General features: G+C 44.9%; 1 protein-coding gene across 4 annotated transcripts in view; it reads right to left on the reverse strand.

The window, feature by feature from the left end:
* Window positions 1-25,709, reverse strand: part of SCEL (sciellin) — a 103,410-nt gene that overhangs the window by 64,661 nt on the left and 13,040 nt on the right. For all 4 annotated transcript variants that reach the window (XM_090023884.1, XM_090023901.1, XM_090023874.1 and 1 more), the window contains exons 2-6: window positions 16,269-16,338; window positions 8,155-8,272; window positions 7,398-7,460; window positions 6,618-6,686; window positions 836-904 (exon numbers count right to left, since the gene is read on the reverse strand). In XM_090023884.1, the coding sequence (XP_089880010.1) occupies window positions 836-904; window positions 6,618-6,686; window positions 7,398-7,460; window positions 8,155-8,272; window positions 16,269-16,308 (359 nt within the window). In that variant the 5' untranslated portion in view covers window positions 16,309-16,338. The remainder of the gene's footprint in view (window positions 1-835; window positions 905-6,617; window positions 6,687-7,397; window positions 7,461-8,154; window positions 8,273-16,268; window positions 16,339-25,709) is intronic.

A 25,709-nucleotide genomic window follows, 5' to 3' on the forward strand; every position in this document is an offset into this window, starting at 1 on the left:
CAGGCCCTGGGCACTGCCCTCTCTCATCCCTACACATGGCAACTGATCTCTAGGGGCTTGGCACTGTCCCTTCCACCCTAGGGCACTTGGATTGGGTCCTGGGGGTTTGGTACCACCCCACTCCCAGCCTTTCCACCCCAGGACTGACCCCTGGAGTTAGCACCACTCCTGCCCAGTGAGGTGGGATCCAGCATGCAGACCCATGGATCTGGAAATTTGGTGCTCTGAGTTACTAAGTTTCTCTTTAGAAGTATCTGAGCACTTTCACAGTTCAGTTATCACAACCAGCTATACTAGACATAATTTCTCGAGGATATAACTATAATGAAGTTGCACTAAGAATGAATTTGTCCCATTAAAGTAATAAATATAATACCTGACCTTTTCATAAAGGTTAGGTTATTCATAAAATGAAAAACATTTACAGAAAGTATCTACTTTCCTCGAAATCTGAAAATTTTCCCTACTGGAAAACTGACCTTTCCCCAAAATAGTTTTGGTTTTTATCTGCCTATATATATACACAGGAAGAGAGAGAGAGAGAGAGAGAGTCCCAGTCCCCCTTGTCCCATCCCCTCCTCCCCTTCCTTGTTTCTGGATTTCAACTTTTTAGGACAACTGAAATTTTACTGCTGAGATTTTGAGATGTTTTTACCTAAATTGTCCATACTAAAAACAAAAAACAAAAAGCCACTACCCTCCCTCAAACAACCTATATGAAATACTAAATTCATTACATAACCACATAATATTAGTTATTTATCTGTAGATATATTTGTAACTAAACAAACAAAAAGTAATAATTCATAATTAAGTACATTTCCTAAACTCATACCTATTAGTTGGCTTCTTATCCAAGACTGGGGATTTATTTACTTTCTCAACATCACTTCTATCTGAAATTCTGTGTGGAAAAAAGTAGTACAAAATAAATTATAACAATCACTTTAGATTAGAATCAAGTCTGATTTAAAAAAAAAACACCACTAAGAATAAAATGGAAAATCAAATATTATGGAGTCTAAACATTTTACATTAACAGTATACCAGATGTTGAGAGGTAAGAATAAAATAGTAAGTGAAACAATATAATAATAATACATGTATATTTGAAAGTTTGTCTAGCTTGCTGAAAAAAATTAAATCTCAGTTCAAAAGTTGACTTCTATATCTACCAAAATGACATGCAAATAAAATTAATATTTTTTCCTTTAAATTGCTATCAGTTCTAGTGAATATATTTAGACTGTTTTTGATACGGTAGTAGTGTATAATTAATACAGAAACCATCATCCACTGTCCCATGAGAGGCGTACTGTGTTTTTATGGCTTTTAGAGATCAGTGTGATTTGAAAATACCTTAGTATAACATCCTTGTTGGAACAGAGCTAAAATCCACAGGAGATATATCAACCAAAGAGATTAGACAAGTGGTACTTAATATTGATTTTATGAAGCCATTAGATCTACATTAAGGAAGAAGCACATGACTTTTCATGCCCTTTATGGATTCTCCATTTGTTGCCTAAAACCTTTCAGTGAAATCATTATGAAGCTATCCCAGTATTTTTTTTTCTGTCTTGTGGAAGGGTAACTATCTATCGTTCATAATATCTTAGAGCCAGAGCTAGTTCCACTTACATAGTTCTGTATTCATTCCATATATGGAACCCCTACCGATATCAGTAAGAACTCTACCAAAAGACCAAGACTAAACTGTATACCTTACAACTGATTAGTAACTTTAATGTGCATATTTAAGTACCTGGCTAACAAATTCTTTAAAAAAAGTTTCCATCAAAACCTATTTATTTAAATAAAGAAATATACAGAAAAATAATTAGCGTTTCTTACTCCTTTTTACTCGAATATTATACAAATCTATTGAGACAGCATAGCAATGTTTATTCAGGTATCTACTGAATTAATACCATATAGTGAAACAAAGAATTACTTAATCTGCCTTTACTTAAAAAATAGGCAACTGGTACTTTCAGTGGAATTCTCTATGTGGATTTCCAATGCACAGTTTATACTAGTGTCCTTTCTGGGTTTTAGTCTCATTTTTAAATAAAGAACTTAATATTAGATGAATAAATAGTACTTTTGCCCAAGGTAGCCTGTGACTAGCCAGCAGTTATTCAGTAGATCACTAGGGGTCTCACTAAACTTGCTAACAGTGACTACATTGCTTGATAATTCTCAAATGTCTGAAGAACCAGCTGTATCAGTATCAGACTTGCATATTAGACTTTCCTCCAACTTTTGTTTTACTGGGGTTAATGAAGAAAATTTCAAATGTCCATGTTGAACTTACTTTGTATTTCTGTCCCCATGTTTCAGGGATTCTGGGCAATAATAAAATAGGAAACTGGAGTTGGCTTGAACATCCTCTTTACTGTTACAGTCTTGTCTTTCAAGACTTAGTTGTCACATAAAGGAAACAGTGCCTCATAAAAGCAGTTATGGAGTCAGATGTATTTTGTATATAGATATAAAAGTATAACCAGCATCCTGACCAACTGATGTAATATATGTCCTCCATCTCTTTTCCCCATATATAATCTGTTCTTAATGAGAAGGAAGACATATTTTGCATAGGAAACTCCCTTTGCCCCACCCTTCTCACAGACAAAGGTGGGATTGATAATTAGTTAACGGTAGGAAAAAGCTGACACTTATCTGTATGATTATTTGTTGTTCTTCAAGATGTGGTATGCAAGTACACATCCACCGTGCTGTCTATGTACACAGTGCACTCGAGCCAGAGGCTTTCACTAGCACTATTGTTGAGTCAGAGACTATGTGCTTTGCACGTCCTTGTTCTTAGAGACAAAGGATAAAGGGGGTAGCCATATCATCCACCTTCTCAGTTCCTTCAAAAGTATTTACAAAGATGTATGGAATGTATACATGTACAAAACATCTTGAATAATAGTTACCATGGAGGTGGGTAAGTGTTCCTTTTCCTCCAAGGAACTGGCGTGTATCTAATGCACAATAAGTGACTCCCAAGTGATTGTCTATATAAATGGCTAAAGAAGAAAAAAATCCTGTTTGACTTTACATACCCAAATAGCCTTTACCCAGCTCCATAACTGCTTTTTTGACGCTTATGCACAGTTTGCAATCCTATTCCAAATGTGGAGCAGACATACACATTGAGCATGCACAGTAGGCTGCATTCTGATCAGGCAGTTACACAATTCTGTACGTACTTACCTGAGGTCTGAGCCCCAAAACTGTACCATTGTGGGGGAACTTTAAGTTTCCCTCTATTTATGCAGTACATGCATTCCTGGAGAATGGCACATAAATCGAATTCACATAAAGCAAACCCACTTGACAATGTCACAAATAGGGATAGGTTTGCATGGTGATGAGGGAGGGAGGGAGGGAGTGAGGCTGGGACTAAGGAAGGGATGGGGGGAGGGGTGCCGCTCCCAGGGCTTCACAAGGCATGTTTATGAGGCTCCCCACTGGGCTCCAGGATCCCCAAGGAGAGACCGCAGCCTGCAGGAGAGGCTCCCCTCTGCTCCAACAAGGATCTGAGCAGTGACCTGAGAGGTTCCCAGCTCTGCTTCCAGCTCCTCCAGTCAGAGGTTCTGAGAAGGTCAAGACCCCTAGCACTGTTAGGGGTCTTTATAGTTACTGTTCCTATAAAATTTTGTCAATATATGCTCAAGAAGTCCTAGGTACATCCCCTGCTACAGAGGAAAGCAAAAACCCCATGGTCCATACCAATCTCACCATGGGATAAAATTCCTTTCTGACCCCAAATATGGTGATCGGTCTGATCCTGAGCAGAGGGGCAAGACCCTGCAGCCAGGACTGGCTTTGGTCTCAGCAGGAGCACTGGTACATCCCAGGCCTAAAAACACCCTGACAAATGCAGCGGAAGGGGCAGAGGGAAACGAGCAAAGCTCAGGAGCATGGGAAATACCTATAGTAGAACATAGACATAGCTATGCTAGATCATTCCCGACCTGTGGCTGTCCAACCTCTTCTTGAACACCTCTAGTCATGGACAGTCCACAATTTCTCTCACTATTCTAACAGTAAAGAAGTTTTTCCAGATATCTAACCTAAACTTACTTTGCTGCAACTTCAAGCCATTGGTCCTCATACTCCTCTGTGCAGCAAGAGAGAAAAGGCGCTTTCCCTCTTCTTTTTGGCAGCCTTTCAAGTATTTGAAAACTGCTCTTACTCACCTTTTCCACAAGCTGAATATGCCTAGTTCCTTCAGCCTCTACTCATATGACTTGCCCTCCAGGCTCTTGATCATCTTTGCTACCTCTGGACCCTCTCTAACTTCTCTACATCCAGGGCCGGCCTACAATTTTTTGGGAGCCCCTGACATGAAGAAGTCGGTGGCAGCAGTGGTAGCAGTGGGGTGGAGGGGTAGGAAGGGGGTGTGGTGAGCAGCTGAAGAAGCCAACAGTGGTATCAGCAGCAGGAGGAAGAGGGGGGTGGCAAGTGGCCAAAGAAGACAGTGCCAGCAGCAACGCAGAGTGGTGGCAACCACCCACCCCCCTTGCTACAGTACTGAGTTGAAGTATTCACAACCGTAGGGGGCCCCTTGGCTGCAGGGCCCCTTGTGGCCACAGGTTATGCAGGATAGGATGGGCTGGCCCTGCCCACATCCTCTTTAAAGTGTGGAGCCCAAAACTGCACATAGTACTCCAGATGAGGCCTAACTTGTGCTGAGTAGAGTGGCATTATCACCTCCTGTGTCTTACACCTAATGCTTCTACTGATGTGTTAGAAATAGAATATTGTTAGACATGCGCAGCTTGCATCTTGCACCTGATAAGAAAGAAATACTGCCAAGGACTTTTTCTTTCCCAGCCTTGCTACAGCCTTTCTTATGCTAATTGCAGTTTCTCCCCCTCACCTGCCTTAAGTCTTTATCATGCGGATTGCAGGAGCCAAAATTCAATTATCTGTGTCCTTGAAAAGCGGGGGGGGGGGGGAGTAAACTTTTGGTGACCTGTTGTAGTTTCTGAGCATGCTTAATTAGCTGATGCATATTTACTTCTCCGCCCTGCATACTTAAGTAGTTAATTATACTATACATGCGATGTATGTAGTGATGTAACTTACATGTATGCTTGTATGAAACGGAAGTAAGCTGTAAGAGTTCCTGTTTCTGCACACGTGCCCAGGAGAGAAAAGATAAATTTCGCTTGCGAATACCAATGCGGGGTCAGAGTAATCGGAGTACCTGACTCTGCTCTGACCTTTGTTTGCAAACAAATGCCACCTTTGTGCCGTTTAATGTATGTGTGTCTGTGATTTTTTGCGGGCCTCCAGAGAAACGAACCGCTTTATGCATCAGATGCATCCCAAAAATACATTCATCTTTTGTGTGGCTGCATCACACTACAGACTCATATTAAGTCTCTCAAGAGGCTTTCTATGCCAACATCTAAATTGTTAATAAACACACTGAAGAGCACTGGGCCCAGGACAGGCCCCTGTAGGTCTCCACTCAAAACCTCCTGCCATTCTGACATAGATCCATTTATAATTACCCTTTGCTTGAGGCTTTTGAGTCAGTAATCTATTCACCTTGTAGTAGTCTTGTCCTGCCCACATTTCTCTTATTTGTTTATGAGAAGGTTGTGTGGGACCTTGTCTAAAACCACACTGAAGTCCAGATACACGGTATCCACAGCATTCCCTTCATCCACCCAAGTAGTTACTTTGTCAAAGAAGCAGATCAGGTTTTTTTAACATGTTTTGTTTTTTATGAATCAATGCTGGCTGCTTGTGATCAGCATTTCCACCTCCAGATGTGGTACTGGTGTGGACCCATGTGCAGCCCTGACCCACCCTGTGCCTGCTGCAGATTCACACGCTCACAGTGAACAGCTGCAGCAATTGCAGCACTGGTGAAGTAGAAGTGTGCTCGGCATGGGGGCAAAGCAGACCCTCCCCCTTAGTGCTGCCCAGAGCTTCCTGCAGCAGCCATGCAGAGCCCATGGGCCAGGGGTTGAGCAGCCCTGTTGTATCCCAATAATCTAGTGGTTATGGGACACACCCGAGTACTAATTTAAAAAACTATTATATATATTACAGTGCTTACTTCCCTGCAGAGAAGCCTGGCATTGTTGGGGATGGGAGAATTGTCCAGGCCTGGTATGGGAGATGGGGGATTGTCCAGTCAGGACCAATCCTGAGCCTGGACTTATTTTCTTAGTTTATCTGCTTATCTCTTAACACCGCATTTATCTCCTTACACCACCCAGCATACTTAAAAATGTATTTAGCCTATGCGGTTTTAGTGTATTATTTAAGCCATCTTAAGGTGATGTCATCACCAGTGTGAAGAGCATGAAGACCACCAGGTAGCATAATAAATGGACATAATGCTTCAAAAGATCTAGTGACACCCCAGGGTATCTCAGCCCCCTGGTTGAGAATCACTTTTCTAGATGTACAAATATCCCTCCTGAAAGACAAAAAGTTCTAGGTGTAAAAATGTGTACAAGTGTTAGAAATGGTCATAAATGCAAGAATTAACATGAAACTTTTCATTTAATTCTTCTCTTTCAAGACAAAACATCACATGCACTAGAAATGAAAAATACTTTATAAGAAGGGAAAAAACCTACTTGTCTAAAGAAGTATCAGATCTGTATCGGCCAAGGTAAACTTTCTGATCTTCTTTTTCATTCACGTTCCTGGTGTTAAGAAAAGATTACTTAATTAATTAGAAGTAATTAAAACCAAATGAAATATGTGTCTATTTTATGCAAAATAAACAGAATATGCATAGAATCATAGAAGTTGGGTCGGAAGGGACCTTGTAGATCTTCAAGTCCGACCCCTGCCTGGGCAGGAGAAAAACTGGACTCAAATGAGTCCAGCCAGGTAGGCATCAAGCCTCTTCTTAAAGATCCCCAGGGTAGGAGCCAGCACCACTTTCCTTGGAAGTTGGTTCCAGCTCCTAGCCACCCTAACTGCAAAGTAGTTCTTGCAGATGTCTAATCTAAACCTACTCTCCAATAATTTGTGTCCATTATTCCTTGTTATGCCAGGGGGCACTAGGGGAACCAGTGTCTCCCCCAAACCCTTCCGGTCCCCCTTAGTGAGTTTATAGACGGTCACCAGGTCCCCCCTCAGCCTTCTCTTATGCAAATATATCATTATCTGAGTACAATTCAAATAAAGTACAAGTCTTGCATTAAGACTTCACACAGTAGTCCAGTCTACTCAGATGTCAAAGGGCCCAGTTCAACTTTCTTTTAAATCAACTATTACAATGGGAGCAGGAATGGGCTCAAACTGAATAAAACAAGCTCTTCATATAAAATGATGTTTAGTACAAGCATGTGCCTTTCCCTTTATCTCTGACATTATCATTTCAAAGATGTATAGACAAACTACTGTACCTGTGTAAACCATCTTGGGATTTGTATTGGTTTAGGACAGCCCTCCCATAATTTTCATCTGTGCTACAATTTTTAAAAGGCAGATTATTGATTACAAATCAAACAGTTTTTAAGGACATAAATATAATAGAGATATCTTAAAGCAATAAGATAATTTCTTGACAAAGACTTGTGTCCTAATTCAGATCTTGCACCATTTTTACATCATGGTAATTCCACTGAGTACAGATCTTGCTTCTACAGATTGTGTAAACTCTTTCACAGAGGAATCTGTTTATATAGTAACCAGTGCTATAATGGCCTGATCTTAGTTGGGGATTCTAGGTATTATAACAATATAATGTAATAATTTGGGCACCATTATATTTAAAGTAGTAGTCTTGATGTAATTAAGTTACTTAATGGGATATACCACCTTTAATTACTCATTGTGTTGCAGACCTAACAGAATTAAATATTCATGCAATCAAAGCTTTAGGAGTGCACGCTCTGTCATTTTTAATCCTCAAATCCTGTGAGACAGCAGCCTTATAAAATGTTACATATCCCACTAAAATAAAAATGGAGGCTAGTTATGTTAGCAAAGGGAAGAAGGCAGTCAGTGCCTCACATGGCTGTGTCCATACATTCAAACACAAGTACAGATCCAGTCAGTAAAAGGTTGTACATGCAAAAAATCAGATAGCAAATCAAGACAAAGGAATACAAGATGTTAACCTGCAATCACGAGAAATATGTTGTACACTATCACTCTTACTTTTCCTCCTCAGATCTCTTCTTTATCCAGCTGTTATCTTTCAACAAAGTCCTTCGCTTGTTGGTATCTTGAATAACCTGTTGTCTACTTTTAACTGCAACAGAAGGATTCCTGATATCTATAAATGTAGAGAAACAGCTACTGAAAATGTGTGTGATAATTTCAAAACCTTAAAATAGCACTAGAAATTCTTGTTCCTGGGAAGGCTTATGGTATACATTTCTTGGCACAAACTGAATCTTTCAACATCACAGGTGGAGCTCAAGGCTTCCTTAACATCAAGCAATGAAGATGCAGGTGCTATCAATCTGCAGTTCATTTTTAGTCCAAGCCATCGTCTTCCTATGTTCCATGATTTACTAACAAGTACCTTACTGTGATGCAACCAAGACAGAGGCCCCTGTAGCCCATTACTAAAATCTATGGAGTTAACAAAAAATATTTAGATCGAAAATATTTGGTTGAGTTCTTTATATATTAGAAAGGTCTAGTCTCCTCACAAAGTGAATACCACATTTACAGAGTTATAATTTTCTGTGTCTAGAATCTAATTATTGGAGGGTTGGATTAATTTTGTCCTTCCCACAGGCAAGCAGTGGCAGGGAGGAAGGTGGCAGGGGAGTCAAGTGGTCCTACCCTTGCCTCCTGCCCTCACCCCACACCTTGCCCTGTGCCACCTATCCCTCCCCCACCACTTGCCCCAAACCAGTGCTTGTGCACCCCAGTATCTGCCCTGCCTCCTGCCTATGCCCTCTGGTGCCTGCCTCCCCACCCCTGCCCAGTCACTTCTGTTTCCTGCCCCTCCCCACAGCCTCTGCCCCCATCCACTTGTGCTCCACAGTCTCTGTCCCCCTGCTACTGCCTCTGCTTCCCTACTACCCCTCACAGCCTCTGCTTGCCAACATCTCTAGGTTGGGCCTTGGAGCTGCTGCCATTGCCACTGCTTCATGGCTGGGCTGGGATCACAGCAACCATGTGCTCCACGGCTAGCGCAGGACTGGGACTGGAGCTATGCTGAAGCCAGAGGGGTAAGTGGCAGCACTGGCAATGAAAGGAGGGTGGGGAAGCAGAGACAGCAACAGTGGGGGCAGACAGGGAAGCATATGCTGTGGGGTGTGGGCAGCAGCTGCAGCTCTGACTCCAACTCCATCTCTGACCCTGAGTCAGAGCCACATCAGCTGCCTGGCACCCACATCTCAAATCCAAGACAAGGGGCTTCTTTCCCTCATGTTAAATGGGGGGGGGGAACTCATCTTGAATTTGAGTAAATATGGTAGATGCCAAAAGTGTTGTATTTATTTGTCATGCATGTACCTTGGTGTTCTGCTGTGACTTGCAAGAAGGGGAGGCCAAAGACTTCAAGTACAATGACAAGTGCAAAGAACTATAAATAAGTAACCAGGAAGAGAGTGCAAAATAGAACGAAGTAGTCAAGTGTTTACTTTAAGGGAAAGTACCTACAGTCACTTCTTCAGAAAATATTTTCTAAAGCAAAGGAACAATATGGAGTACAAAGATGCAGTTCTGTTTTATATAGAAAATTCAATTGAAAACCCCCCAGCTGTGAGCCACATTGGGTATGCCCATCATGTTCCCAGTACTGCCTCCTGGGACCTGCTCATTTGCTTCTCCTCTCAAGAGGCCTTAGGATTGGCTGCAGAGGGAACTTGGTACAAGTGTGCAGGAGTGGATGGGCAGAGTCTACTTGTAAGCACTGCTATCCAGGAGCATCCTGGAAACAGTATGAACTTACATATTGTGCCCACTACTGCTTTTGGGACCAGTTGCAGAAACACATGCAGCTCAAGGATAAAATTTGAGTCACTGGACCACCCACCCATAGGGGTTGAGCTATCACATCTTGTTTAAAGGCATCAAGTAATGCTGAACTTATTACATCCTAACTTAAGTTACTACAATGATTATGATTACTGTCACATTTAAAAATTTGCACCTTACTTCTAGCAGTCTGGGCAGGAAAAGGATGGTGGGTAGAAGGGGTGGGAAGTTATTTATTTTTCTTTTAGTTCAAACAAATTGATTATCGTATAACTGCAGTCCAGCAAGGAGGCAGTATCAGTTAGCAAGGAAATCCATATTAAGTGTATATATTATACATATTTACACTTTGCTCCTGGGGAACACCGAGCACATTATGAGTACAGCAGGGTTCAAGAATACAATAATAAGTATGAAAGACTGCACAGCACTTGAAAACTGAAAATGAGTTTCTTAATTACTTTTTGGAGAAAAGAGTGAGTTCCCTCCCAGTAACATTCCTTAAATACCTTACATCTGATACAATCTTCTGCAATCTAAATAAAAAAATGCCCTTCAAGATATTTTTATAAGCCTCAGGGATAAAATCATCTTCAGGAAGGATTATTTACCAGTTGCAAGAACGGTGAACTCCATCCAAAACAAGGAATTCATGATGGAATTTTAGCCAAGGACTCCCTCAAATTATCCCTAATATATTTAAGGCTGTGCTCCATTTCAGCTACAGTCTCCTGTGTATCTTGAAATGTTTGGGTTTTTTTGTGAACATCAGTACACCCAAAGCAACAACAATACTGCACCTGGTATGTGGAACATTTTACCCTAGTTGCACATAGTGAATAAGATATTACTTTAAAAGTCTATTCGGATTCTGACTCTATCTCAAGTTAAATAATTGAAAACATTTAACCTTAAAATAATACATAAAACTTTAAATAAAAGTTCACAAGAAGACAGAAGCCAACAATACTAACCTTATGTTTATTTTTAAATAGGCCATTGCACCTAGTTGATTAACATGCATTTATACAGTAATGGCCAAATCCTGCTTCATCTTTATATGCCCTAAACCAGGAGAGTTAAACTTATGGCCCATGGGCTGGAACTGGCCCGTGGAGCTTCATGATCTGGTCCATGGATCTCATACTAACCCTGCACATGGTGTGGGGCATATGGAGCCAGTCTGGTATACAGGCCCAATGCCATAGGCGTAGCTTGTAGCACAGGTGGCAGGTACAGGGCGCACATAGCATGCAACACCCAACTAGCCAGTCCTACATATTGGCTCTGGAGAGCATGAATGGTCTGGAACCTAATCCTGATATGCCCTAGAGCTGCAGTCCAGTAGGCTGCTACATGTAGCATGTGCCCCATGCCAGCCCCAAGGCTCTGGGGCTTGCAGCTTTGGGTCCAGCCCACACACTACAAGCCCCAGAGTGGGGCTAATACATACTGCCTTCAGAACAGGGGCCCAGCATAGGGAACATACTGCATGTGGCATCCCACTGGACTGGCCCTGTCCATGGCCAGATCCATCCTGCAGACTGGCCCAGACATCCTCATCCAGCCCATGGAGCCAAAAGAGTTTGACACACCTGCTCAAAACCCTGCTCTGATCATCTTTCTGCACCTTGAATTTAATATTCATTGGATAAAATGAATATATGGCAGTGGGATAGCTGCTACCCCACTATGGGACAGAGCAGTATCTGGGACCAGAATCCAGGTCTCTCTCTCTTGCAAGGCAATATCCACCTTACTGAACCATATTCCCTTTCACTTTCTTTCTGGAAGTTGGGACAGTTGTAAGAGGAGCTTTGGAAGGTGTTTTGAACTATGCCGCCCGGGAGGCTGCCAGACTAATCCTCTTCCCAGCCCTGCCCCTCCTATGCACCCCCCCCTACCTGCCCCTGCCCCAGCAAACTGGCAACTCTCAGTAGTGACTGGGAGGGGTGGGGACTGAGTCTCCATTGCTGTGATCAGGCAAAGGTTACATTTTTGCAGGATCAGCTATGTTAAAAGCACTCTGCAACTGTGCACATTTGTTATGTTATGGTTGCAAATGCCCGAAGTGGAGACTTAAGTTTTGATCCCATTCAGAAGGGAAACACAAGGGAAGCATAGCTATGCAAATAGGAATAGAAACTAAAATTTGCATTATTTTTTGGCACTTATGGAGCTAAGCAAGTGGTATTAAGCAGAGAAATGTGAAAGAGAATATGGCTCTAAATCAAATACGACTCCACCCTCACAGTATAGCCCTTTTCCCATATCTCCCAGATTCAAATTAAGAAATTAAGTGTATTGCAGTTTTAATGTTTTGCTCTAGATTTCTTGCAGTCCTTGAGCAGTGCAAAAGGGGTGGGAAGATACAGGGAAAACCTTTTGCTTCAAATCCAAACTCATGTATCTAAAATGTATAGATCAGAATGGTTTTTTATTTCTGGAAAGTTTCCATTAGCTGAAAAAAATGGAGTTTTGATGGCCCTGAAACTATTCAAAGAGTTTGCCAAAGAGTTCCAGCTGGGAGAAAAATGTATGGAGGCACAGCAGTATTCACATTTGCCAAATACGTCAGTGGTTAGAGCATTCATCTAGGATACAAGGCATCCAAATTTAATTCCCTTCTACACCAAAGGGGATTTAGAACCCATATATCCTGGGAGTGTGCCCTTAGTCTCAGACTACAGTGTATGCTAGGGTAGTAAAAGTTCTACATCTTTCCCGTGATACTGTTCCACTTCATATTAAAAGAGCACATCACTTTCCCTTGAACAGGGACTGAAAAATAGGTCCTACCTCCCAAGCAAGAATCCTAACTACTGGCCTTATTCTGACTCATTAATTATTTTATACAAAGTGGAACAGTGTAAACAGAAGGACTTAAAGGAGACCCACTTTATTTCCTGAAAGTGAATTAAGACTCTTACCCAAGTTGTGGGCATGAATGACGCATGCCCTCAGCAGCTAGGGGTGCATGGCAAGAGTTTCATAGTTTCATAGTTAGTAAGGTTGGAAGGGACCTGAGCAGACCATCAAGTCCGACCCCCTGCCATGGCAGGAAAGAGTACTGGGGTCAAATGACCCCAGTAAGGTGTTCATCTGGCCTCCTCTTAAAGACCCCCAGGGTAGGAGCTAGCACCACTTTGCTTGGAAGTTGGTTCCAGATCCTAGCCGCCCTGACCATGAAGTAGTGCCTCCTGATATCTAGCCTAAATCTACCGTCTGCCAGCTTGTGACCGTTATTTCTAGTCACTCCTGATAGTGCTCGGGGAAACAGGGACTCCCCCAATGCCTGCTGGTCCCCTCTGACTAGTTTGTAACAGGCCACTAGATCCCCTCTCATCCTTCTCTTGTGGTTCAGGTCCCGTAGCCTCTCCTCGTAGGGCCTGCCCTGCTGCCCCCTGATCATACGAGTGGCCCTCCTCTGGACCCTCTCCATGTTGTCCACATCCCTCTTGAAGTGCGGCACCCAGAACTGGACACAGTACTCTAGCTGCAGCCTGACCAGTGCCGCATAGAGAGAGAGGATCACCTCCTTGGATCTGCTTGAGATGCATCTGTGGATGCATGACAAGGTGTAGTTGGCCTTCCTGACTGTGTGAGAGCACACAGCGATAAGCAGTGAGCTCCCGCAGATGCTGCTAGCACTGTCAGTGGTAGGATGAGGGGGGCAGGGTGACAAGTACCAACCAGGGGTTGGCAACCACCCGCAGACACCGCCAGCAGTGTCGGTGATGGTAGGGGTGGTGGCGAGTGGCAACCACCTGTAGGCACTGCTGACAGTATTGGCGGTACCTTTTCATAGGGGGTGCACCGCCACACTCAGGGGGTGCACATGCACCCGTATGTACCTCCTCCCTACACATCACCAGTGATTGTGGGAAATCTTGATTCAAATCCCTGTCCTGAATCAGAAAGAGATTGAATCTGAGATATTTTTAGTCTGGTGATAGGACGCTTACTGAAAGGACAGGAGTCCTGATTTCTAGTCCATGTCCAATGGCAGTGGAACCCAACCTTTTAGGTAGATGCACAACTAAGCCTGGACACTTCCCAAGTGCCACTCCAATCCCCTCACCTTTCCCAATTTGCTACTCTGCTTTCTGCTCCCTGCCTTATCTGCTGCTGTACTCCCTTCTCTTTCTGCCATATGCCTCACACAGGGGCCAGCATGAATGCCACAGGTTGCCACTTCTGTCCCAGGGAATATTTATTTACACAAAGTGAAACATTGTCAGTGGGAAAGATTTAGAATTTTCCTTGCCCCAGAATAACCTATCACACAGGTTAAGTACAGACATTCAAAAAGCCCGAGCCTGAATTGATTCAATCTTTGCAGGTTAGTCTAATCTACATAGATTTAACTGATTTGCAAGTGAATAGACATTCACTTTTGATTCTGGAAATGCAGCCACATGCTTGCAGCAGCTCAGGCTAGAAGCCAGGGGGTGCTAGAGCAGGGAAGGCAATTATTTCGGCTGGAGGGCTGCGTAACAAGTTTTGGTGAGCTGCTGAGGCCCGCAATGGTAGGTCCTCCCCTTGACAGTTGCCCCGGTCAGTTGCCATCTTGGGTTTGGAAATCCTGGTGCCCTAACCCCCAACCTCTGCCACCAGAAGTCCCTCCTTTGCCCCCGGAAGTACTTCTTTTGGGAAGAGGGGTTTACCATCTTTGAATCAGAAAAAAAACCAAATCATATACTAAAAATCAAACATCTAAAATAATATATTTTATTTCCAAGAGTATTTTTGCCCTTATTTGTGTGGGTTTGAAAAGTGTATATAGAGGTGATTGCATAATAGCTCATAATAAAGGCTTACTCTTGTATATTGTGTGTAGGGTGTGGTTGGGCTGGAAGTATGTGTGGTGAACTGTGGCAAGGGTGTGGGGGAGGGTATGAGTGGGTGTGATGTTTGTGGGGGGCTTGATTGTGTGTGGGGGAGGGGGTATGCATATGGTGGGGTGGGTGTGGGAGCCACACACACACATGCACGTCCCCCACCCTGCAATAGCCCAGAGCTCATACACTCTGCAGCTCCTCCCCACCACTGCCAACAGCTCACAGCCCCCAGCCCTGACCCCACCCCATGCCTGCTCCAGACTCAACTCAACCAGAGCAAATCAGCCAGGACCTACACACGGAGCCCACCCCATGCCCACTCTGGACCATCCACCCATGCTGAGCAGCAGTGCCCCACTCCCCCCTGCTGCCAGGCCCTTCTTGCTGCAGCCACCTGGAGCCTGCACCCAGGCTGCCCTGCAGCTCCTCTCTTCTCTGTCACCAACACTGATGCCTCTGGCCCACCCAGCAGAGCAGCAGTGGCAGCACAAAGGAGCCATAGGGCAGCCCAGGCAGGGCTCCGGACAGCTACAGCAAGAAGGGCCCAGCAGCGGCAAGGAGAAGGGGCTGCTTTTCCCCTGTGCTGAGCTGCAGTTTCTACCTAACTGCTGCCATTGCTGCTGATGCTCAGCATGGGTGGGTAAGTCCAGAGCAGGCATGGGGCAGGCTGGGGGCTTAGCTATGTGCATGGGTCCCCACCAGCACCACGGGGCTGGGGCCAGCAGTGGCGGCAGCAAGAAGGAGTTGCTGCCACCTGGGCTGCCTAGAAAGGTAGTGTCGCTGCGGAGCTGCCCCAGCCATATGGCATGCTCAGAGAGTGCCAGGATAGTACCTGGGCCAAGTGGGACCAAGGCACCCACCAGGGGCTGGACAAAGTCCTCCATAGGCTGGATCTGGCCCATGGGCCATATTTTCCCCAGCCCTATTTATGCAGTTTAAGAAAACCTGCAAATATCAAATCAATTTAGCCTCAGGCTTTTTGACTGTCTGTACTTAGCCACGAAGTTCCAAGGAGCAGCCCTTTCTTCTCTCTCTCAGCAAAATTTCCTTTGCCCATTGCCTGACCTTTTGCTTCCTTAACCAGCTGTTCAACATGTCCCTCACTGGGCTGCTCCTTATTCCCCATAGTAACCACAGGCATCAGCAAGTAGAAAGCATCTCTGACCCTGCTGTTTCTCTCTCCCCATCACCACCTCCCTTCTGTGGTGTTGGCATACACAGCCCTTCAGCCAGAAAGAGTGCTGATAAAAATCAAACAGTTCTGCAGCTTCTGCCTCCCAAGTGGATCCTCATTTGCATTGCCCGTTCAAATAATTAGTCTGCCCTTCTTAGAATATGGACATGGGGAGGAAGGGACCCTGTTTAAATAAGAACAAGCAGGGCTAACTAGCACTTGAATCAATCATATACTGCATAAATGCAAAGAGAAGAACTTTGTTTCTGCAATAGTCTAAATGCTTTGGAAGTAGGAAAATAAAACAGCAGCAGCATTACCGGTTTGATTAGATGATTTTCGAATGCTGAATGTTGACATTTTATTCAGTGATGAATCCTTCTGAAAGATCTAAAGGAAACATAAATGTATAAACATAAACATATACATATGCATCTGCGTGTGTGTGTGCGTGTGTGTGTGTGTACACATTCTCATGAGATTAAGGTGCAGCCACAAAGTCAGATGAGGTTTGTTTGTCATCTTAACCAACATGTCTATGCAAGTTAGTAAAAATGTAACAGAGGAAATCAGATTCTATTAATATCTGAAAGAAAAAATCCCATCTGAGTGAGTCTTACTGAAATTAGTGGAATGTTGTCCATTGATTCGAATGGGAGTTGTGTTGGACACTAAGGCTTCACATTTTCCATTTTAATTCATTCCTTATGAATGAATTTTCATAAAATAAAATAAGCAAGAAAAATCAAAATAAAATTCATGAAATAGTGAAACATTCATAAAAAATAAGAAACCTAGAAAAGTGCTGAGCAGTGAAATATCACCCATTATTTGACTTTTACCAAGTTTTAACACAAATAACTAGATTTTCAAGACACACCTGCTGTTTCTTCAAATGTGAAAACAGTGAAACAGAAGTATTCAAGTTTCAAAGATTCCAAAAGACTTGCACAATCTGAGATTTCAGTAGGGTCTAAATTGTTCAATACTATGATAGCTTTGGAAATGAATGTGTGTGTACAAAAAAAATCTGAAAAATTTAGCTTTTGCAAATACACTTACAATCATTTCTTAATTTGAAATATTATTTCTATTAAAAACAAAACTCGTTTTCCAGGTTCACTAGGTATGAAAAACAAGATATTTATGCAATGAGAAGATTCTCAAGATTGGTAATAGACTAATGGTGTTTAAGGCAGGGTGTGCGTAAGTGTTTGGCCATGACAAGGAAACAAAACAAAATGCCATTCCTTATTGTTCTGTGCCCTAGGGTTTCTTCTCAGGCCTGTTCCTTCCTCCTCTCATTCAGAAGCAGCAAATATGTGACAGACTAACTCATTCATACCTCCCTAAACTGGGCTTAAATCAGCATAGCTGCAGTAGCCTAGAGCTCAGTAATGGGATGCATAGCCCACCTGAGAACCTGGGTAAATACTTGAATGGCTAGCCCACACCAAGCTCCATACTAACTAGCCTACACTTGATTTTAGCTAAAACTATCATTCTTTACCTAAGCTAGCTTGGGTATGTCCATGTGAGCTGTAGTCATAACTTTTGAAAGCAGTATTGACATACATTTTGCCTCCTTTCTCGCCCCACCCCACCCCTTTCCTCACCATTGGTATCCTTTCATCATGGTATCTTTCCTCTCCCTCTCTGTCCTGTATCTTCTGCCCTGTTCCCTTTCAACTTCTGCACTTGATCTACCATTTCCTTACACCTGTTAGACTTGTGCATAGTGAGGGTACCCATGGAGGACTTCATTACTTGATGGGATGTAATATATTATAGATTTCATAGACATTCAGGCTGGAAGGGCCCCGGGAGGATCACTGAATCCAGCCCCCTGTCCCAGGGTCAGGAAGTCAGCAGGGATCATAGGATCCCAGCAAGATAAACAGGTGTGGATGCTTTACCCCAGAGTTTGGTGTCATCAGTGAACTTGGCCAGTCTGCTTCTGACACCAATGTCCACATCATTGATGAAGATGTTAAAAAGTATAGGCACAAGGACAGAGCCTTGAGGGACCCCACTGGTCACAGCACACCATGACAATTGACTTCCATCAACCACCACCCTTTGGGTCCTACCGTGGAGCCATTTCCCCAGCCAGTGGATCGTGGTGAGGTCAAGGCTGCAGTTAGCCAGTTTTGCCAAGAGGTGATCATGGGGTACCAGATCGAAGGCTTTTTTAAAGTCAAGATATATGACATCAATCTCTTCCCTCTTGTCCAGGTGATAAGTCACCTGGTCATAAAAGGAAATGAGCAAAACCTACCTGCAACAAACGCATGCTGGGTATCCCTCAGGATATTGCCTTCAACTAGTTTTTTAAGGATGGCCTCTTTGATAATCTTTTCCAAAACCTTCCCCAGGATAGAGGTCAGGCTTATGGGTATGTAGTTTGCTGGATCTACTTTCCTCCCCTTCTTGAAGACAGGCACCACATTGGCCCTCCTCCAATCTTTGGGCACCTCACCAGAGCACCAGGAGTTCTCAAAGATCCGTGCCAGGGGCTGAGCTATGATGCTTGCCAGCTCCTTGAGTACTCTTGGGTGTAAACTCTTAGGGCCGGCTGACTTGACAGTATCCAGCCTGTCAAGGTGTTCCTTCACAAGGTCAGCTTTGATGGAGGGTAAGGAATCTCCCTCACCCGGGCCTCCCTGTCCCGCAGCAGGCAGGGGCATCCCATGGGGCTGGTGAAAAGCTGATGCAAAGTACCCATTTAGCAAGTTTGCTTTTTCCTGGGCATCAGTTGTCCCATCTGGTTTAGCAGGGGTCCAGTGTTGCCCTTGCTTTTGCTCCAGCTCCCTGGAGTAGTAGGACATTATCTTTTGAGGTGGGGCTTGAAAATGGGTTTGCCTTTCCTTTTGTCAAGCTCCACAGGTCAAGTGGCCTGCAGTTTAGTGGAAAGCAGCTTTCTGTTATGCAAGAACTTTCAAGAGACTGGCATTTTTTCCTGAGAACATAAGAAAGGACATAAGCCCTCCCTAATATTTTTGCAAGCTGAAAATCTGGAGAGAAAAAAATGTGTATGTTTCAAAATGTTTCATGTTGATTATATAAAACCAAATTAATCTGATGTCAGTCTTTTATTTTTAACTTATTTTTAGCAATCTAGAATAAATTGACTAATATTTCTAAACAAAATATTATTAAAATAAAACTTGTTATTAGTTGTCAAAAATGACTTTTTGGAAAATGTCAGGGTTCTTTTCAGGGAAAAAATCTTCCGAGTTAAGAAATGTATCAAAACTGAACTTTTCCAGAAAACAGTTTCAGTTTTGATAAATGAGTATTAATACAGAAGTGTTATTGGAAATTCCTGACCAGTTCCTGTAAGTAGCCTCTTTAAATTTACAAAAAGCAGGAAAAATAGTACTCTAAGACGACAGAGACATCTGAAAATAGAACCGTTCCTGGTTTTCTCAGCTGCACACGTAATTGCATTCATTTATAAAAAGTGAGATTATATTGTTCATTAATATCAGGGCAGAGAAGGGCATGAGAATGGCAGACATGAGTCAGGGAACTAGCGGGTCTGGGTTTTTTTTTAATCTGGAGTGGAGGTGTGTGACATTCCATCTTCCATTCTTTTTCCAACAATACCAGCTCTGACTGCGTAGCATTTAAAACTAAAGAAAATTAGAATTGAGAAGGTGAACTGCATTTGCTACAGTTTTACCCTTGTAACTGATCTCTGCAGAGTCATGCAGTGAAAAAAGTTAAAATCCCTGATGTACTGAAGCAGCCAGACCCAGTTTTAAACAAACAAGTATATTTTCATAAGCATCTGAAAAAAACCCCAAAATGTATGAGCCTGAAAAATCTTTGTATTCCTTATTCAGTGGTGAGATTTCAGTTGTGTGTGCCAGTTTAAAGCTCTGGCATGTTGATACTAAAACATTTAACAACAACCCTTCCCTTGGTTTATTTGTTGGTACAAAGCACTCACAGGCACTGTGCAATGTTCAGGACATGTGCTTGCATGATTTAGCTCCCACCCAGTAAAAATATGCTCAAGGCTATAGTGAATTTCATCAATTCTGTAATACTCTTTGGAATGCTGCCAACATATTTTAAGGAGAGAGGCACTAAATAGGTAAGAGGGCTCCAGATCCTTGACCTGGGCGATAGTGATCATCGCTTGCTGGAATTCACCATCCAGCCCAAGGTGTCAAGGGCCTGCAGCAAGGCAGTAGCCCTAGACTTTAAGAGGGCCAGCTTCAATGAGTTGAGGTGATTAGTGGGAGAGGCGCTGGGGTCCTCAAGAGTAGGGGAACTCAGTGCCCAAGATGCTCAAGATGAGTGGTTTTTCCTTAAGGAGACAATACTCAGAGCCCAAGGGGTGACAATCCCAACAAGAAGCAAGGGGGGCAGGAGTGCCCAAAAGCCTCCCTGGCTCACCAAGAGCATTTGTGAATGCTTGACTGCCAAAAAGGAGGCGTACACCCGGTGGAAGGGTGGAGCTATCACCAAAGAGGAGTATGCTTCCACCGCTTGGGTCTGTAGGGGGGCTGTTAGAAAAGCTAAGGCAGATACCGAGCTAGGGCTAGCGTCAAGGATCAAAGATAATAAAAAGTCCTTTTTTTAAATATATAGGGAGAATGAAGAAGGCACCAGGTAATGTGGGGCCCCTGCAGGATATGTTTGGCAATCTGGTGGTTGCACCAGAGGAGAAAGCAGACCTCTTTAACAAATTCTTTGCCTCCATTTTCTTGTGCGGGGACCGGGACTCCCTGACCAAGATTCCAGATAGATTTGGGAGAAACGCCGCCAGGCCTAAGGTCAGTGAGGACCGGGTTAGAGCTTCTGGAGGGGCTGGACATGTTCAAATCAGCAGGTCCAGATGCTCTCCACCCCAGGGTGTTGAGGGAATTGGCAGGGGTTATTACAGGGCCCCTGGCATGGCTTTTCAAGCACTTGTGGTGCTCTGGCCAGGTGCCAGATGACTGGAAGAAAGCCAACATGGTCCCCATCTTTAAAAAAGGAAGAGGGAGGATCCGGGCAATTACAGGTAGTTTTACTTTAACCCTGGGGAAACTCTTTGAGAAGATTATCAAGGAGCACATCTGTGATGGGCCAGCAACAGGGATAATGCCCAAAGGCAACCAGCACGGTTTCATTAGGGGCAGGTCCTGTCAGACCAAATGGATTGCCTTATATGATCAGTTCACAAAAGCATTGGACGCAGGTGTTGTGGTGGATGTAGTCTTTCTGAATTTCAGCAAGGCCTTTGACATGGTCTCCCACCTCATTCTCATTAAAAAACTAGGCAACTGTGGCATTGATGCCTACACAGTCAAATGGATTGCAAATTGGCTGAAGGGTCATACTCAGAGGGTGGTGGTGGATGGGTCTTTTTCGTCCTGGAGGGAAGTGGGCAGTGGGGTCCCCCAGGGCTTGGTCCTTGGGCCCGCACTAATTTCTTTTTGAATGACTTGGATGAGGGGATGAAAATCAGCCTATTTAAATTTGCTGATGATACCAAGATTTGGGGTGAGATGGGCATGCTAGTAGGGAAGCACAGATTACAGCAGGACCTGGACAGGTTACAGGGGTGGGCTAACGTAAAAAAGGATGGGTTTCAATACTGACAAGTGCAGGGTGCTGCACTTGGGAAGTAGGAACCAGTAGCACACTTACCAGCTGGGAAACTCCCTTCACAAGAGCATGGGCCAACAATGTGAGGTCATAGTCAGGGCTAACCGTACCTTGTCGTGCATCCACAGATGCATCTCAAGCAGGGCCAAGGAGGTGATTCTCCCCCTCTATGTGACCCTGGGTAGGTCGCAGCTGGAGTACTGCATCCATTTCTGGGCACCGTGCTTCAGGAGGGATGTGGACAGCATTGAGATGGTCCAGAGGAGGGCCACCCACATGATCCAGGGACAGCAGGGAAGACCCTACGAAGAGAGGCTACGGGACCTTAACCTGTTCAGCCTTCATAAGAGAAGGCTGAGGGGGGACCTGGTGGCCATCTACAAACTCACTAGGGGGAACCAGTGGGGTTTGGGAGAGACCTTGTTCCCCCTAGCGCCCCCTGGGGTAACAAGGAATAACGGCCTCAGGTTGTTAGAGAGTAGGTTCAGACTAGACATCTGAAGGCACTACTTCAGAGTCAGGGCAGCTAGGATCTAGAACCAACTTCCAAGGGAAGTGGTGATGGCTCCTACCCTGGGGGTCTTTAAGAGGAGGCTTGACGTCTACCTGGTTGGGGTCCTTTGAGCCCAGTTTTTCTCTTCTGCCCAGGGCAGAGGGTCGGATCTGATGATATACAAGGTCCATTCTGACCCTACTTCTATGAATCTATTAATTTCCCAGGAGTGATTCAGGGAACCGTTATCAAACAGGCATTTTGGGTTAGTAGCTAATTTTACCCTATGTTTTACGGTTCCTAAATTGCTATGGTCACAGAGAAACAAAGTGATAGAAAAGGGTCTGGTTCCCCACCCCCCCTTTTTTTTTTAAATGTAGGAGGAACTGGCTAACTGATATTGCTCATCAAGTTCCTGAACAACAAAAGGAATGAGGACATTTTGGCAAGTCTGATAACCAATCAGATCTGGCAATGTTTCATTTGGGAAAGCCCAGCTTTTTTAATAGAAGTAGATTTAATAGAAGTACATCTTTCAATACAGTTTTTGATATATTTCATAAGCAATTTGCTCAGAGAAGTGATTCCCAAAACTTTGGAAGCTGACCTCTGCCTCAGAAAAATTAAACTACCTGAAACCTCAATGTGTGATGTTAAAACCTCTATGTTCTAGCTCATACCTCTGTCATGAGTTTAGGATAAACAGGTCTATATAATAGGATTCCCCCTTGGGGCAGGTACAGATGTTCAAAATGCCTGAGCAGGGATCAATCTAACTTACATGGTATTCTGTAAGCGACCTATGTTACATCAGTAGAGAACAGAATATATGTTCACCCTTTCGTGGGGGTGTGGGGTGGAAATGCAGTCTGGCTAAGGCCAGCAGGTTGAGGGCACTCTTGCACACTTCCCAGAAGGCCCCACAAGCTCCCTGGGATAGCAGAGACTGCCAAGCACAGCCAACTGCCTGGTCCACTTCCGATTGGCTGTCAAACATGAGTGAACACACCCCTAACCCCCTGCCATGTCAATGCAGTCCCTGCCTGCTCCTGAAGTTTCCAGCAGCATAGTTTCATAGTTAGTAGGGTCAGAAGGGACCTGAGCAGATCATTGAGTCCGACGCCCTGCCATGGCAGGAAAAAGTACTGGGGTCATACGACCCCAGAAAGGTGATTGTCAAGCCTTGTCTTAAAGACCCCCAGGGTAGGAGCCAGCACCACTTTGCTTGGAAGTTGGTTCCAGATCCTAGCCGCCCTGACAGTGAAGTAGCACCTCCTGATGTCTAATTTGAATTTGCCCTCTGCCAGCTTGTGACCATTATTTCTAGTCACTCCTGGTAGTGCTCGGGGGAACAGGGACTCCCCTAATGCCTGCTGGTCTCCTCTGACTAGTTTGTAACAGGCCACTAGATCCCCCCTCAGCCTTCTCTTGTGGAGGCTGAATAGGTTCAGGTCCCGTAGCGTCTCCTCGTAGGGCCTGCCCTGTTGCCCCCTGATCATCAGAGTGGCCCTCCTCTGGACCCAATCCATGTCATCCACATCCCTCTTGAAGTGCAGTGCCCAGAACTGGATGCAGTACTCCAGCTGCGGCCTGACCATAGAAGGGGAGTATCACCTCCTTGGATCTGCTTGAGATGCTCTGTGGATGCATGACAAGGTGCGGTTGGCCTTCCTGGCTGCATCCCCACACTACTGTCCCATGTTCATCTTGGCATCAATGACGACTCCAAGATCCTTTTCTGCCTCTGCACTGACAAGAAGGGAGTTCCCCAGTCTGTAGGTATGCTGCTGGTTTTTCCTCCCCAGGTGCATCACCTTGCACTTGTCAGTGTTGAATCCCATCCTATTCTCCTCTGCCCACCCCTGTAACCTGTCTAGATCTGATTGTAGCCTATTCCTTCCTCCTAGCATGCCCACATCCGCCCCACATCTTAGTGTCATTGGCAAATTTGAACAGGGTGCTTTTCACCCCCTCATCCAAGTCACTGATAAAGATGTTGAACAGTGCAGGCCTGAGGACTGAACCCTGAGGAACCCCACTGCCCACATCCCTCCAGGTTGAAAATGACTCATCCACTACCACTTACTGGGTGCGGCCCTCCAGCCAGTTGGCGACCTGTTTTGGCTGTGTAGGTGTTGACATCACAGTCCCCCAGTTTTTTAATGAGAACGGGGTGAGAGGCAGTGTCAAAGGCCTTCCGAAAGTCCAGGAAGACTATGTCCACTGCTACCCCTGCATCTGAGGATTTGGTGACCTGGTCATAGAAGGCCACCAGGTTGGTTTGCCAGGACCTGCCCCTAATGAACTCGTGTTGGTTGCCCCTAAGCATAATCTCCCCTGCTGGCCCCTTGTGGACATGTGCCGGAATAATTCTCTCACAAAGCTTACCCAGGATCGAGGTAAGACTAACTGGCCTATAGTTTCCTGGGTCCTCCTTCCTCCCTTTTTTGAAGATGGGAAACACATTGGCCCTCTTCCAGTCCTCTGGCACCACACCAGAGCACCACGAGTGCTCATAAAGCTGTGCCAGGGGTCCCGCAATGACCTCAGCAAATTCCCTCAGCACTCTGGAGTGGAGATCGTCCAGACCAGCTGATTTAAATACATCCAGTACTTCCAGAAGTTCCCTGACTAGGTCCTCACTGACCCTTGGCCTAGGTGCGCCTCCCCTGGGGCCTAAGGGGGGCCCAGTGGAGGGGCTGATCTTGTCCCTGATCAGGAAAATGGAGGCAAAGAAGTCATTAAATAGGTTAGCTTTGTCATCTGGTGTGACAACCAAATTTCCTAGCGTGTCTTCCAGGGGCCCCACATTACCCAGTACCTTCTTTTTGCCCCCTATGTATTTAAAAAAGGACTTCCTGTTGTCCTTGATGCGGGTAGCTAGTCCCAGTTCCATCTCCGCCTTGGCCTTCCTGATTGCCCCTCTGCATTTCCTAGCAACTGCAATATAGTCCTCCCTGGTGATGGCCCCTCCCTTCCATTGGGTGTACACCTCCATTTTAGCTAAAAGACATTCCTGGATGCTTTTGGTCAGCCACAGGGGCTTTTGCACCCTCCTGCTCCCGTGTTGGGATTACCTGCCTTTGGGCTTGGAGGATCATCTCCCTAAGGAACAACCACTCTTCTTGGACACCTGGCTCCCCTCCTCTCCAGAACCTCAGTGCTTCCCCGACTATTCTCCTTAGCTTATTGAAGTCTGCCCTCCTGAAATCTAGGGCTGCTGCCTTGCTGCAGGGCTTTGCCACCATGTGCTGGATCATGAATTCCAGCAGGTGATGATCACTGTCGCCCAGGTGGTCGAGCACCCACAGCCCCCTCACCAGGTCATCACCCATGGTCAGCACCAGGTCCAACCATCTCCCCTGATGGGGCTGCGCACACAGTTTGGATGCTCAAGTCTGCCTGCTTGCCCCAGTTTGGATGCTCAATTCTGCCTTCACCCAATGCCCTTAGTCCTAGTACTCTGGGACCCTGTAGCTAGGAGCCAAAAAAAGCCTTACAGCACCCTAGGTGCCCAGGTACCTGCAGACACTGGCTGAGCCACAGAGGTCACAGGGTTGCCTCCATGCAGGCCCAGTCCCAAGTTGCCTGCACCAGCTCCTGCCTGAGGTGGGGGGCATGCTGGGGTCTGGGTGGCAGGGTGCCTGACTGGCCACTGAGATGT

Source organism: Crocodylus siamensis, chromosome 1, assembly GCF_052110815.1.
Source record: "Crocodylus siamensis isolate JL-2025a chromosome 1, ASM5211081v1, whole genome shotgun sequence".
NCBI classification, from domain to species: domain Eukaryota; kingdom Metazoa; phylum Chordata; order Crocodylia; family Crocodylidae; genus Crocodylus; species Crocodylus siamensis.